This window comes from Danio aesculapii, chromosome 21, assembly GCF_903798145.1.
Source record: "Danio aesculapii chromosome 21, fDanAes4.1, whole genome shotgun sequence".
Classification (NCBI taxonomy): Eukaryota; Metazoa; Chordata; class Actinopteri; order Cypriniformes; family Danionidae; genus Danio; species Danio aesculapii.
The window spans coordinates 39,167,968-39,185,491 of record NC_079455.1 but is presented as its reverse complement, the minus strand read 5'-3'; the positions used below and the strand labels follow the sequence as shown (position 1 = coordinate 39,185,491).

Below are 17,524 nucleotides of genomic sequence, written 5' to 3'. Positions count from 1 at the left end.
CATGAACATGAACACTCTATATACGTACACACACCATACCTGTATGCTATGATCTCTAGATAACTAGAGATAGTAAGATATGTGAGTGGTTTGATCACAAACATGTTTTTAAATAGTATTTTCTTATCCTGGAAACATAATAACACCTGTATTCACTTCCAAATAGCAGTTGCTTTAGTAAAACTTGGACAATTCAGCCTATAAATCTGGTTTCTTGTGTTTTGTGTAAAAAAAAGCATAGTTTATGATCCAAAAGCCATGCATTTGGTTTAATTTACACTAATGCAAAATCCAGTCGATGTAAACTGACTGACATAGAATCTCTCAGCTAAATAAATATTTAAAATATAAGTAAATAAATAAAAAACTGAAAAGAAAAATGAGTTTTTCTCATGTTTTATGAACAAAACCCAATGTGTGAAGGTCTGTTTACATTTAGACTTTTCGGTTTAAAACCAACGTTGATTTTTAGACCTCACACGGTTTGAACTGCTTTAAAGGGCACCTACTGTATGATGAAAATCATCTTTTGTTAGCTTTTTGGACAGAAAAGTGTGTAGGTAAAGTGTGTCCACGATCATATTGATGTGATATAAACACAATCAGTCTTTTTTTTTTATTTCCTGACGTTAAAATAGGATCCAAATCCCTCCCATTTTGAGGCCGACCTCAACGTGACGTAGGAGTGCGGTTTCCCTGCCCACCGAATTGATTGACAGCCGCTTATTAACATGTCTCCTTTAGTAATGCGTATAATCATATCCACAAGACAGGACGTGTGCAAAACAACTGGGATTAAAAGATCTGTTCAGCGCTCTGTGATCATCAATCATCATCAAATGTGATCAAGAGTGAGTTTTACAAGTTTAAAACGTTTTTAAAACAGTGCATGTTTGTAATAAAGACACCACAGGCGCAGATCAGTACAATAATGAAAGAAGACGCTTCAATCCTGGTTTGTGGATGTTTTTTTTTAATTATTTTCTTTAGGGGTTTTCACCTTTAATGTTATAGGATAGTGAAGGACAGACAGGAAAGCATTGGGAGCAGAGAGAGGGGAGGGTTCGGAAAAGGACTCAAGCCGGGAATCGAACTCGGGTCGCCGTGAACACCTTGGTGCTATATTTCGGCGCACTTAACCACTAGGCTATTGGCGCCGACGATTTGTGGATGTTAAATCAGGTTTATTTTGTACATTAATATAACGGGTATCCATACAGCAGTGGATATTATTGTGTATCCTGTCACATTTGTGTGCAAAGTTAAACACGCGTGCCCGTGTGTGTGTGTGTGTCTCTGTGTGTACATGGACTTTGTATTGACATTGTGTGTGATGAAAGGCTTGAATTAACTCCACAACAAATACATCAAAAAATAACTTCTTACTGTAGTATTTCTCACAAACGTTACGTGAGATCTGATTCCTTCATGTCTGTCACTGTGCTGTTTATCGGACGCAGCCAAGCGGAGATTGAGGCACATTCTGACAGGCACGTGGGAACGGTTAGCGGGAAGAACTTGCATCAAAGGCACAGGCAACAAAAACAGCTACATAGTGTTTAGAGCAGAAAATTACAATATTCTGAAAGGTATAATCAGTAATCCCATGGGTGTTTTGAGCTGAAACTTTACAGACACATTCTGGAGACACAAAAGACTTCTCTTAAATCTTGAAAAAGCGGTGCCCTATAATAACATCACATTAGGACATACTGAAAACAAGAGAAAGCGTCACTATTTTTGACCTAGAAGTTCATGTCAGTGTATGGGTGGGCTCTTCCTGTTGACCACAGACCAATGACAGATTTGCTTTTGACCTTCGCTGCTGTCGTCAAACATTTGTCATGTTATTTTGGTGTGGTGCATTCTTTAATTTCAACAGTTGATTCAGGATGGCAAGACATCAGTCTTCACGTATATTATAACATATTTCTCTTTCTCTCTCTCTCACAGGATCAGTTTGATAACCTGGAAAAGCACACACAGTGGGGAATCGACTTTGTGGAAAAATACACCAAATTTGTGAAGGAAAGGTCTGAGATCGAGCTCAACTATGCAAGACAGATGCGGTGAGTAATACTTATTATATCATGATTATTTATAACACACTTTAAAGACAATGAAAGTGTTTCGGGCATTTTGAATCTTTTTTTTAATCAGTACTGAAGAATAACTAAATGACTTAAGTGAACATGCCATAAAACTGAAATATTTTATGTAATTATATTAAATTTGTCACCTGCAATGATAATTGAATACTTATTACCAATGATTCATTTATATGATCTTTTCAGTATTGAACAATAATATGATTTACATGACAACAAATGTATATTTAATGTAATTATACTGAATTTCTTACCTGGAACGATAACCGGTAACTAGGCTGGATCTATGTGCACAGAAATCTGCAGATTTCTTAGTTGTGTAAATGTGTGTGCCTTTATATTTATTCAGTTTTTAAATAAATTTCAGTAATATTATTGACTAATATGAAAATGTTCAGTTGATTTATTTACAATACAGTTTGTAAAGTTATACTTTCTGTCTTTTAGTTGATATAATATACAAGAGACTTGCTTTGTTTACCAAACAAGTGGATCTAATTGGATTTGCATTTTAAACATTAAATAAAAGTTTTTAACATTTTTTGGTTTCATTTTATTTAGTTTTTAGTTGCAATACTCCCAAAATCATTGCTCATACTGCAGATTTCTTACAAAATTCTGCGCAGAAATAGCATAAAATGTCTGCAGATTCTGTCTGACCCTAACGATTACCGATTATTCAGTTGCATAATCTTTTCAGTACTGAAAAATAATATGATTTACCTGAACATGCCATGAAAACAAATATATTTAAAGTAATTATACTGAATTTCTTATCTGAAAGGATAACCGATTATTCAGCTACACAATCTTTTCAGTACTGAAAAATAATATGGTTTACGTGAATATGCCATGAAAACAAATATATTTAATGTAATTATAGTAAATTTCTCACCTGGAATGATAACCGATAACCGATTATTCAGTTACATAATCTTTTCATTACTGAAAAATAATATGATTTACATGGACAAGCCATGAAAACAAATGTATTTAATGAAATTATATTGAATTTCTTACCTGGAATGATAACCGATAACCGATAATTCAGTTACATAATAATTTCATGATAAATGTAAACATGCTATGAAAACAAATATATTTAATGTAATCATACAGAATTTTTCTCCTGGAACAATAATCGATTATTCAGTACCTTAATCTTTTCTGTACTAAAAAATATTATGATTTACGTGAGCAGCCATGAAAACAAATATATTTAATGTAATTGTACTGTATTCCTTTCCTGGAATGATAAACGGTTATCATTACCGATTATTCAGTACTTTAATTTTTTCAGTGCTGAAATAATGATTTACTTGAACATGCCATGAAAACAAATATATTTAAAGTAACTATCCTAAATTTCTTACCTGGAACGATAACCGATTATTCAGTTATATAGTCTTTTCAGTACTGAAGGATAATAATGTGATTTAACCGAGCAAGCAATAAAAACAAATATATTTTGTGTAATTATACAGTATTTCTCACCTGGAATGATAACCGATTATTCAGTTATATAATCTTTTCAGTACTGAGGGATAATAATATGATTTAAGTCAGGGGTGGGCAAACTCGGTCCTGGAGGGCCAGTGTCCTGCACAGTTTAGCTCCAACTCTAATCAAACACACCTGCTTATAGATTTCTAGTAATCTTGAAGACACTGATTAGCATGTTCAGGTGTGTTTGATTAGTGTTGGAGCTAAACTGTGCAGGACACTGGCCCTCCAGGACCGAGTTTGCCCACCCCTAATTTAAGTGAACAAGCCATGAAAGACAAATATATTTATTGTAATTATGCTAAATTTCTCACCAGGAATAAAACCGATTATTCACTTGTATAACTGATACTAATAGTTTGGTGGTTTTGCTTTTTATGTCTTTTAAATATGATGTATTTTCATCTTTGAAAGCCAATAAATACCCATTGAAAACCAGTAAAATAAAGGCTAGACACAAATAAGCTTTATTCACTGGTGTGATCTTCTGTGTTCTTAATCAATATTAGAATAATTCAGATTCCGATTTGCATTTATCGGTCCGTATATTGATTATCGGTTTACAATTAAAAAGAGTTATCGGTTATCGGTACTAGACAAAATGTCAATATCGGTGCTTATCCTAATTCAGATCTAACTGAAACATGCAAACAATTGCATGGTACACCTTTACAAAATATTATAAAATATATATTTATGTTTATACATGTTCATAATTAGTGATTTTTTGCAAGTTACCTGTGTTGAGAGACAGATTAAAAGAATAGTTCACCAAAAACTGACCATTTTTTTTTATTATTTACTCGTCAACTATATGTATTCCAGACCTGTTTTACTTTCTTTCTTCTATTAAACAGTAAAGAAAATATACTAAAGAGAAAAAACGGCTATTGACTTCCATAGTACTTTTTGTTCCTACTATGGATGTCAGTGGCTGCTTTTCTCCACAATTCTTCTGATTTTCTTGTTTCGTGTTCAACAGAAGAAAGAAAGTTTAGAACCATTTGAGTGTGAGAAAATGATAAGTAAATTTCCATTTTTGGGTGAACCATCTCTTTGAGCCATGATAATCTAGACACTCAACTTCGCCAAGCTACTGGAGCAGGCCAATCTGATCAGGCTGGGAAACCTGTATAAGCTGTTTTTCATATGTGAAATTAGCTTCCATTGTTTTTCGGCATGGGGGGTGGTATTGATAGGTCACAGGTCATGTCTTATCTTGTTTAAGGCAACAGGATCGCCATCAGATCTCCGGGTCCAAAATCCCACTTTAATTCCAGCAGAGCATCTGTCACGTCTGTGTAAATGAAGACAGGTTGTTGCAGTTCTCAGTGTATTCAGGTGAAAATAAAGACTAGGCACAAATACACTCTGATTACATAAGTTATCTTTTGTTTTTTTATGATAAAGATTAGAATAATTTAAATTTAGATTCGCATTTATTAGCCCAAAAATTGTTTAACAGCTTACAGTTCTTGAGTTTATCGGTTATTGTAATGGACACAACTTCCATATCGGTTCATCGCAAATTCAGATATAACAGAAACATAATATGGTGCACCTTTTAAAACATCTTAATAATTATATAATTCTAATCAGGATTTGTATTTATCTGCTTATGCATTGGTTATCATTTTACATGAATAAAGAGATATCGGTTACTGATTATGGTTGTAGGTGGTTGTAGTTCATTGTGGATTCAGGTGAAAATAAAGACTAGACGCAAATACTTTATTACACATGTTCTCAATTGTGTTTTTATAAAAAAGATTAGAATAATTAAAATTCATATTTGCATTTATTGGCCCAAAAATTGGTTATCAGCTTACAGTTATTGAGCTTATCGGTTATTGTAATGGACACAATTTCCATATCGGTTCATCCCTAATTCAGATGCAACTAAAACATGCACCTTTAAAAAGAATTATAATAATAAGCATATAATTCTAATCAGAATTTGTATTTATCTGCTTATATTGGTTACTATTTTACAAATATAAAGAGTTATCGCTTATTGTAATGGATACAATTTCCATATCGGTTCATCCCAAATTCATATGTATCTAAAACATGCACCTTTAAAAAAAATAATATTGCTAAATATATTATTCTAATCGGGATTTGTATTTATCTGCCTATATATTGGTAATCATTTTACAAATATAAAGAGTTATCGGTTACCGATTATCAGAAGAAATTTCTAATGCACCTAAATAAGTGCACCTTTAATAACATCACACAATCATTCACTTTCTTTTAGTTTATTTCTCAGGAGTCACCACCGAGGAATGAACCGCCAACTTTAATATGTTAAAAAACATATTAAGCTTATATATGTTTTTACGCTTTTTAGTGAATTTGCATGTTGTGAAAGACAGATTAAGTCGTCAGGAGTGTTTAATCGGGACCCCGAGTTTGCCAAGCTATTGGAAACCAACTGAAAACCAGTCAAGAGGTCAATCTGGTCAGGCTGGGAGCCCTGTTAAAGCTGTTATTTTCTCGAAATGGATAATTAGTTAATATGCTTTTTTTTCTGGGGTATTGTCAGGTCATGTATTATCTCACCTAGGGCATCACCATCAGGTCTTAGGGTTCAAAATCCCACTTTAACCCCTATAAAGCATCTGTTATGCATGTGTAAATGAAAACAAGAGCAGCCATTCATAATTCATAGAGTATGGAAATGAAAAGGCTAAACACAAATGCACTCTAATTATACTTCAAATGATATTTAGTGTTTTTAAAATCAAGCCTAAAACAATTTAAATGAAAATGTGTCTTTATCTGCCTATATATTGGTAATCAATTTACAAATATAAAGAGATATCGGTTACCGATTATCGGGCCAAAAATTTCCATATTTTTACTTGGTGCACTTTTTAATAACATTTAAAAACGTATTCATGTCTATATATGTTCTAGATTCAGCTTTCTAGTGAATGTATGTATGTTGCATGTTGAGAGAGACAGATTAAGCCATGATGAGCTGGTTTAATCTGGACTCTCAGCTCCGCCAAGCTCTTGGAAACCCATCTGATCAGACTGGGAGAGCCGTTTAAGCTGTTTTCAACATGGATAATTAGTTAGTCTGATTTTATTAGTGGGAATTGATTGATATTAACCCATGCAAAGCATCTGTCACATCTGTGTAAATGAAGGCAGGTGCAGCCGCCTGTAGTTTACAGTGCGTTCATTTGAAAATAAAGGCCAGACACACACACGCGCACACTCTAATTACAGATGTGATCTTTTGCTGGCAGCTCAAGGATAAAGGAAGGAAAGGCAACATTTGTATTTTCCCTATGTGTGCAAGTTTTGGAGGAAAAATGCAGGTTACCGTGGCAACAAGGTGCCAGCATGGTGTTTCTCGTTGGTGACCTACATTAGCACCGGCCAATCACGTGCCGCGACCCCGCCCCCCATTCCAGTGATAGAATTTAAAGCTCACAGACACTGGAGACGCACACACACACTGACTGTACATCAGCCCCCTCCACATAGCAATGGGAAACCCCTTTAATTCCCAGACGCAGCAGGGGGTTCATTCGTCTCTCTCTCTCTATCTCTTTCTCTCTCTCACACACACGCACACACATCAGTCTGTTACTGGATGTGATGAACTGCACTTATAACCTCAGATACCTTGGATTCTTTGTTCACATTCAGATGGTATGAACTAATGAAAACATTTTATCCTCTGTTAACAAGTACAGGGGCAATAACATGATGAGGGATATCCTTAAAAAATATTACGTTACTTTTTTATTTCATGGTTATAAATACACAAATGATCTATTAAAAATTAGATAAACAAATAAATATTGTCAATTCAAATTTTCTTTGTCACATACAGAGTCATACACAGTAAGATATTCAGTGAAATGCTCACACAAACACTCGTGACCTTAAAATAATAACAACAATCACAAAAATAATAACAATAAGAGGCGTCTCGGTGGTGCAGGGGGTAGAACGATCGCCTCACAGCAAGAAGGTCGCTGGTTCGAGCCTCGGCTGGGTCAGTTGGCGTTTCTGTGTGGAGTTTGTATGTTCTCCTCGTGTTCGCGTAGATTTTCTCGGGTTGCTCCGGTTTCCCCCACAGTCCAAAGACATGTGGTACAGGAGAATTGGGTAAGCTACATTGGCCATAGTGTATGTGTGTGAATGAGTGTGTATGGATGTTTCCCAGTGATGGGTTGCAGCTGGAAGGGCATCTGCTGCAGAAAACATGTGCTGGATAAATTGGTGGTTCATTCTGTTGTGGCGACCCCATATAAATAAAGGGACTAAGCCGAAAAGAAAATGAATGAATGAATGAATAACAATAAGAATCTGAATTTTGGATAAATTTGAACGTAATAGAAAATAAAAGCAAATATAAAATATTTAAAGACTTTCAATGCATATATTACTGATTATGCATGTATTATTGTATATAATTGATACTCAATAAAATATATATTTGCAATAGAAAATATATTTAATTTTAATATTTAAAAATCTTCTAATAGCTATTTATTTCAAATTGTGTTACTTACAGGGTCAAGAAAATACATTTTCAACCTTACAATAGAATGTGGATTGAGATCTAAAGAATGGCTTAGAAGAATTGCATTGTAAAATAGTTTATAGTAGCATAAATACTCACCAGCCACTTTATTAGGTACATCTGTCCAACTGTTAACGCAAATTTCTAATCAGCCAATCACATGGCAGCAACTCAATGCATTTTGGCATGAAGACATGGTCAAGAGGATCTGCTGCAGTTCAAACTGAGCATCAGAATGGGGAAGAAAGGTGATTTAAGTGACTTTGAACATGGTTGTTGGTGCCAGACGGCTAGTCTGAGTATTTCAGAAACTGCTGATCTACAGTTTTGAGATTTTCACGCACAACCATCTCTAGGGTTTACAGAGAATTGTCAGAAAAAGAGAAAATATCCAGTGAGCTGCAGTTCTGTCGGTGCAAATGCCTTGTTGATGCCAGAGGTCAGAGGAGAATGGCCAGACTGGTTCCAGCTGATAGAAAGGCAACAGTAATTTAAATAACCACTCGATACAACTGAGGTCTGCAGAAGAGCATCTCTAACCACACAACACTTCCAACCTTGAAGCGGATGGGCTACAGCAGCAGTTGACTACACCGGGTGCCACTCCTGTCAGCTAAGAACAGGAAATTGAAGCTTCTATTTACACAGGCTCACCAAAATTGGGCAATAGAAGATTGTAAAAACATTGCCTGGTCTGATGAGCCTCGATTTCTGCTGTGACATTCGGATGGTAGGGTCAGAATTTGGCCTCCACAGTCACCAGACCACAATCCAATAGAGCACTTTTGGGATGTGGTGGTATAAGAGATTTGCATCATGGATGTGCAGCCAACAAATCTGCAGCAACTGTGTGATGCTATCATGTCAATATGGACCAAAATCTTTCCACCAAATGTTTACAGTACCTTGTTGAATCTATGCCACGAAGGATTAAGGCAGTTCTAAAGGCTAAAGGGGGTCCAATCCGGTACTAGTAAGGTGTACCTAATAAAGTGGCCAGTGAGTGTATATCTTATGTACAACTGTGCAAATTCTAAATGTGTTTGCAGGAAATATTTTTGAAATATATTTGACAGCATGCATTTTTTACCATTATGGGCCATGCAAGCAAATATACACAAACAGATGTTATTGCCAACACACACACACACACACACTCATATCCCAGATATCTTAATCCAGACGGGGACTTGCATGCATGGAGAGAGAATTAGCCAAGATTATAGTCAATATTGTGTGTGTGTGTGTGTGTGTGTGTGTGTGTGTGTGTGTATGTGTGTGAGAGAGACAGGAGTAAATGCATCTCCAGGGAGGGAAACTGCAGTGTTGCCTTCACAGAAAGTCTAGCATAAGGTTTGCAGTAGAAACCACAGCAGAAACACGTCAAGATGTGATCAATTGAGAAGATTGAAAGACAGATACATGTGCAGCTAGTTAAGTAGGTCATTTTTCAGTCAGCAGATCTCAGATAATAGATTATTTATTCATATAAATCCATAATTCTTTTCAAATTCTTTGAAAGTGTGGGTAGATTAGTTGTACATTTATTTTATATTACATACCTTTATCATTTTTTATGAACAAGTTGGTGACTATATTTAAGACGCGTATAATCATAAACATTTATTTTGATTTAGACATGTATTATAGATGAACACGTTAGCATATTGATTATATTTATGGTTAATTTATTCACATTGATTCATAATTAAATCATATAGAAACACTGTTCATTACTTGATTAATTACTTTCCATCTGCAGTCAAATATTTACAGATTACACACAAGAACACTGGAGTCAAACTGAATGTGTTGCATTGTGGGATTGAGTCATTTGTTTTGTTGTAGGTTGTGTTGTACAGTGTGTTTACATTATTATCATAATAACAGTAGGAGTTGTTGAGCTGCAGATGATGAGCAGAAGGGCTGATGGGGGACGTGAGCTGTTTGTCTTGCTATAGGCGTGTGTGTGTGTATTAGGCTGTGTTTGCTTTATTGCATGTGTTGTTGCCCTTCGGCAAGGTACACACACACACACACACACACACACACACACACACACACATATACACACACACACAGACACACTCAGAGAGAGAGAGAGAGAGAGAGAGAGACATACACTGTTACACACACACATACAGAGACAGACACACAAAAAGACACACACTCAGATAGACACACACAGAGACAAACAAATTCAATCAGAGATAGACACACACACACACACATACAGAAAGACACACACATGCACACTGACACACATACACTGTTACGCACACATACAGAGAGAGAGAGAGAGAGAGAGAGACGGGCACTCAAAACGACACACACTCAGATAGACACACACAGAGACAAACACACAGACACACACTGTTACTCACACATACAGAGAGAGACAGAAACACACACACTCAGATAGATACACAAAGAGACAAACAAATTCAATGAGAAATAGACAAACACACACACACACACACACACAGAAAGACACACACATGCACGCTGACACACATACACTGTTACACACACATACAGAGAGAGAGACGGGCACACACACATGCAGAAAGACACACAGAGACAGACACACACTGTTACACACACATACAGAGAGAGACAGACACACACACACACTCAGATAGATACACACAGAGACAAACAAATTCAATGAGAGACACACACACACACACACACACACACACACACACATACAGAAAGACACACACAAGCACACACACACAAACATACAGGGAGAGAGACAGACACAAAAAGACACACACTCAGACAGACAAACACACACACACACACACACACACACACACACACACACACACGTGCATATACAGAAAGACACATACACAGATTTTCACACAGAGACACACACAAACACACAAACACAGAGAGTAAGAGACACATACACAAACACACAAACAGAGAGAGACACACACACAGACACACATACAGAAAGACACAGACACACAAACACGGAGTGAGAGAGACACAGACACACAAACATACACATACAGAAACACACACACACACACGCACACACACACACACACACACACACACACACACACACACACACACACAAACATGCAAAGAGAGAGAGAGATAGACACACAAATACACACGAACATAGAGAGACACACACACCTACAGAAAGACACACTCAGATAGACACAAACATACATACAGAGAGAGAGACAGAGAAAGACTGACAAAAAGACACACACATGGACACACAAACACAAAGAGAAAGACACACACACACACACACACACACACACCTGCCCGAGGCCCTGATGATGAGCAGACGCTCTGTATATTTATAGACTGTGATAATAGAAAAGCAGGGAAACATCTGACAGTGACGAGAACGAGACAAAGAATGAGGGACCGTCTTTGTGTCAGTTTCCACACACACCGACGCCGAGCTGCACATCACTTTAAAACACACCATGGAGGAAAACAACACGGAATATTCACTGTTTATTGTTCTTTGATTGGTCGCTTCATTAACTGAGCTCTCTGATTGGCTTCTGAATTACTCCATCAGTTTTATCAAGTATAAGCTCATTAAAAATGTTATAGAAATAAATTGGGGGAGGCACGGTGGCTCAGTGGTTAGCACTGTCGCCTCACAGCTAGAAGGTCACTAGTTCGAGTACCGGCTGGGTCAGTTGGCATTTCTGTGTGGAGTTTGCATGTTCTGCCTGTGTGGTGTGGGTTTCCTCTGGGTGCTCCGGTTTCCCTCACAAGTCCAAAGGCATGGGCTATTGGCAGGGGTGAATTTAGTGATCTATCCATCCATCCATCCATCCATCCATCCATCCATCCATCCATCCATCCATCCATCCATCCATCCATTATCTGTCTGTCTGTCTGTCTGTCTGTCTGTCTGTCTGCCTGCCTGTCTGCCTGTCTGTCTATCTATCTATCCGTGTCGGTTGTTTTATCCATCCATCCATCTATCATCTGTCTGTCTGTCTGTCTGTCTGTCTGTCTATCCATCTGTGTCGGTTGTTCCATCCATCCGTGTCGGTTGTTTCATCTATCCATCTGTGTCGGTTATTTCATCTATCTATCTATCTATCTATCTATCTATCTATCTATCTATCTATCTATCTATCTATCTATCTATCTATCTATCTATCTATCTATCTATCTATCTATCTATCTATCTATCTATCTATCTATCTATCTATCTATCTATCTGTGTCGGTTATTTCATCCATCCATCCATCCATCCATCCATCCATCCATCTGTGTCAGTTGTTTCATCCATCCATCCGTTCGTCCGTCCGTCTGTCTTATCTATCTATCCATCTGTGTCAGTTGTTTCATTCATCCATCCATCTATCCATCCATCCATCCATCCATCCATCCATCCGTTCGTCCGTCTGTCTTATCTATCTATCCAGCTGTGTCAGCTGTTTCATCCATCCATCCATCCATCCATCCATCCATCCATCCATCCATCCATCCATCCATCCATCCATCCATCCATCCATCCATCCATCCATCCATCCATCCATCCATCCATCCATCCATCCATCCATCCATCCATCCATCCATCCATCCATCTATCTATCTATCTATCTATCTATCTATCTATCTATCTATCTATCTATCTATCTATCTATCTATCTATCTATCTATCTATCTATCTATCTATCCATCTGTGTCTGTTGTTTCATTCATTCCTCCATCCATCTGTCTGTCTGTGTCAGTTGTTTCATTCATCCATCCACCCACCCACACATCCATCCATCCATTTATCCATCCATCCATCCATCCATCCATCCATCCATCCATCCATCCATCCATCTATCTGTCTGTGTCGGTTGTTTCATCCATCCGTCCATCCATCCATCCATCCATCCATCCATCCATCTATCTGTCTGTGTCGGTTGTTTCATCCACCTATCCATCCATCTGTGTCGTCTGTCTGTCTGTCTATCTACAGTATCTTGTTTCTAGATTTTTATCTCAATGTAATCTTCACATTTTAAATTAATTCTTAAAATAATAAAAAAAAACTACTGAAACTGTTTTTGAAACAAAATCTTTACCTGATCAAATAAAATAAAAGCTTTACCTGATTGTATTGCTAGACTGATCCATGATTGGTGGAGGGGGACACATTTGAAAATATCACCATAGAAAATATGACAGAAAACCATGTTACATATTATTCATAGAAACTTCTAGGTATTTATTGGGGGCCCCCTGATGTCCTGAGGCCCTAAGCGGCTGCTTGCCATGCCTATTGGTTAAATCCGCCCCTGACTATAAGTGAATTGGGTAAGCAAAATTGGCTGTAGTGTATGAGTGTGTGTGCAAATGCAAGACTGTATGGGTGTTTTCCAGTGCTGGGTTGAGGCTGGAATGGCATCTGCTGCGTAAAACATATGTGCCAGAATAATTGGCGGTTCATTCCGCTGTGGCGACCCCTAATAAATAAGGGACTGAGCTGAAGGAAAATGAATGAATGAAGAAATAATATGTTATAAAACGCTGAGGATCACTTTTAAAAAGTGTTTGGACATTTAAAAACAGAAATTGATAAATGCCTGATATGATTATTAAGCATAAAAGACCAATTATTACACACAATAATGTTTGTTTTTGTTCCCTTCAAGACCATTGAATACTGTGCGTTTATACTAAGCTATTGCTAATGAACTGTGTGTTATGACAATGTTTACTCTGATATTATTATAACACGTAATATACTGTAGATGGTTGTTAGAGCGCGTGTTTGATCTCTGTCATCTTTCTGATTGAGTATGTGCAGTATGTAAACAGAATATTTCCGGGATGTTATTTATCTTGTATGTCAGTGTATGAAAGAATATGAGAAGCATGTTAGCATTGCAAACACAAGCACTTATCCACTTTTCTTGTTTTTTTTCAATCTTACGCAGGAATCTGTCCAAGAAATACCAGCCTAAGAAGAAGGATGAAGACGAGAATAAGTATGTTTGATTATTTTTTTTTCCTCATGCACTGCATCCAAAATCACATACTACTCCAGTGGTTCTTACAATTGAGTTTGAACTTGCATTTAACAGTATTTTCTATATAGTGTGAATGTGAGTAGTATTATTGAATTCTGAGTTTTCCCTGTTTTCCTTTTTTAAAAAATGTCTGTCCACATGAAAGCGCAAAAACCAAATTCCCTTCAAGGCAAATCATTTAACTCTGCGGCCATCTTTGAACTGCCTCTCGGGCAGTATGCTCGGGCATTCTGTTTGAGCAGTGAAACATCAAATTCTCAGAAATTGCTTGCCAAGCTCATGATTAAATTTTATATTATGAATCACCAATAAAATTAAACGACAACATTTCTCTTTAGTTTCATTTCTAAACGATCGAATCACACAAAATCTGCAGAAACTCACATCTGGCCCTCCCCCCTTCCCTGGAAAATCCTAAGTCTCTAATGATCGCTGATTTGCTCCTATACTATAAGGTGGGGCTTCATTCGCCATATTGACCGCTACACTTTTCCCCATTGAAAACTATATGAGTTACATGTCATATAGTCTTTACAAAAATCTACTGTGCTGCATGTTAAGCGCACGCCGAACCAACAGGTGGAAAAATGACACTTTTATGCTGGCTTCAGACCAAGTGTTTTTTATGAGTAAATAGCAAATAAGTCAATGTGAGGACGAAGGTGAATTACTCATTGGGTGAACGCTGTTTATGGCAAACGTGTGGGATTTAACTTATTTGCGTCTTCTGCGTTTGGTGTGAACCCAGCCATGTTGTATGGGATCAAATTGCTCCCTAAAGAATTGCAGTCGCAGATAGAAAAATAATGCGCTTGAATTAAAATATTAATATTGCATGTAAAATTATAACTTGCAAAAGTGAAAACTAAACCCAGAATAAGAAACAACGAGGTCACGTTCTGAAAGATAATGAGTGGGAATTAAAAATTGGAAACTCGTTTAGACAAATCAGTTTTTCCGCTTATATTTGGGTGTTTTGTTCACGTACGGCCTTCTCTCCTTCTCTCTTGTTCCCACATTCTCTGCTTGCGTTTCCAAAACATACAATTTGAGTTTCAATTAAATCAAAGGCGGGCTTCAGCATCGTCATTGGCCCATTAGTCGAGATTAGCAGTTGCTCCTTCAGCCAATCAGAGAAAGGGAGAGTTGACGTCACTACAATGCAACTCGTGGCTGCTTAGTGTAGCACGTACCTGGCAACATTGGTCCATGAAACTCCAGAACACGGGGCGGTGGGGTGGGTTGGGGGTGGGGGGGGGGGTTCGGTGGGGTTCGGGGGTGAGTTGCCTGAATAACACTGTTGAGAACCGGGTGAGTAACTGTACTGTGGTGTTAGTAACTTTACTATTGTGCAGGTTTCGGATACTATACCAAAGTTGGTTACCCGGGGGTGTTACAGACTGTACCAAGAAGCTGAGGACCAGGGTGGTAAGGGTTTGGTGGGGGGTGTCGCAGACGAAAGTGAAAACCGGGGGGGTGGGGGGTTGTTCGGGCCGCTAATATTATCTCTGGGGGCCCCAAAACTGCGTGGGCCCTTAGAATCATCCTAACTTCCCTCCCCTAGTGGCGCCCCTGCATTGGGGAAAAAACTCTGATTGTAGTGTCCACACCACCACACTGTACCTGGAATTTTTTTTTAAATCTTCACCCTGGCCAGAATTTTCAGAACGTTTCGGTTTCAGTCACCCAATACTTAACTTTCCTGTGGACAAACAGCGAAACCACATAGAAAAAAGTGTGGTTTTGAGAATTCCTGTGTTTGTGTGGCTAGGGCCTTAATCTGCTATGTTGTCATTGGTCACATGACCTACCCACATCCGTTTAATCACTTCACTCCCAATCATAAATTCTCTGCTGTGGCCTTATAAAGTAAAGCGACCATTAGATTGACATTTAAGAATCTCACCAGAAGGAGTAGGCCATCCATCTACTTTTTTTCATCCATTGTTTTTCAAATATTAGAAATTCTGATGTACTAGTAGGGGTGGGAATCTTCTGGGACTTCTGATTCTGATTCTAGGAGTCATGATCCGATTCTAAAACGATTCTTAACCTACATATCTTCTGCTGTGCCAAAAAAATCATTTCAACTTTATATTTGAACCAGAAATGGAGTCATGAAATTGGAGTTCCTGCTTTTGTTTATGGTTGTAATCGGTGTATAACAGTGCTGCCATCTTAAAATGAATTTATTTTATTAATAAAGTTATAATCAGGAGTTATTAATAAAGTTATAATCACTTCTTACTCCAGAAAAAATGTAATGCTTAAAATGTGTAGATGTAGCAAACAGTTACCTGAAAATTCCATCCCACAGACTTTACAGTGAATGCTTTAGTTATTTTCATAGCGGACTTGAAGCCAATGGAAGTCTTTTATCCTCTCTTCGAAAAGTGTAGATGGTGGATTAACATTCAGCACATGATCAGTAATCAGATGTGCCATTATTTGTAGCTTTAGGTGATTTCTAAAACAAAATCTGTCAGTGTTGTTTTCATTCTCATCTTCAGCGCTTTACATTTTCACAGTTGTAGCTCTTTGTCATCTGAAGGCAGAAGGGATTGACTGAGTGATTGACAGCTGATTTTAACCAATCCATTCGCATTCAGTTCTTGAACAGTGGTCCAATAAGAAGAGCGCGAAGAAGGGGCAAGCATTGCAGGCTTTGCTTACTGCAGCGAGTTGACATGACAACAGTTTTAAAGTGTTCCTGAGCGCTGCGTTTCAAGTGCAAAGATGCATTCTGTGTGAATGTCTTCTAAATCCATGCATGCGGTGAACATTTATCAGTGAAAACCGGTCGCACGCAACAATTTTATGCGCTCGCACAAATGCTCCCAAATATATTTTGAGGTTGCATAGATAAAATTTTGGGCGCATATGCGACCAAAACAGTCGCAATTTCGAGCCCTGCCTACTATTTAGCTTTCATTATACTGTTTTTCACAGACTATATAGTAAGAAAGTGTGCAATTTTGGATGCACCGGCATTTTTGTGTGGGGAATTTTAGATTAGTCTCATGCATCTTGTATTAATGATGTATGTGTGCGTGTGTGTGTGTGTGTGTGTGTGTGTCAGATATACGTGGTGCCGTGCATTCCATTCAACGCTGAACGAGCTGAACGATTACGCCGGTCAGCATGAGGTCATCGCGGAGAACATGATGTCACAGATCATCGCTGAGCTCACCAGATACTCACAGGAGATCAAAACAGAGAGGAAAACGGTGAGTCCTGTTTGCTCCAAAAATTCAACTTATCTTTATTTATATAGTGCTTTTACAGTGTAGACTGTCAAAGCTGCTTGACACAGATGAAGTTCTGGTAAACTGAAACTGCTT

General features: G+C 37.7%; 1 protein-coding gene across 1 annotated transcript in view; it reads left to right on the top strand.

The window, feature by feature from the left end:
- LOC130214880 (formin-binding protein 1) overlaps positions 1-17,524 on the top strand; it is a 145,233-nt gene that overhangs the window by 60,124 nt on the left and 67,585 nt on the right. The window contains 3 exon segments of the mRNA XM_056446727.1: positions 1,954-2,069; positions 14,091-14,141; positions 17,263-17,410. Coding sequence (XP_056302702.1) covers positions 1,954-2,069; positions 14,091-14,141; positions 17,263-17,410 — 315 coding nt within the window.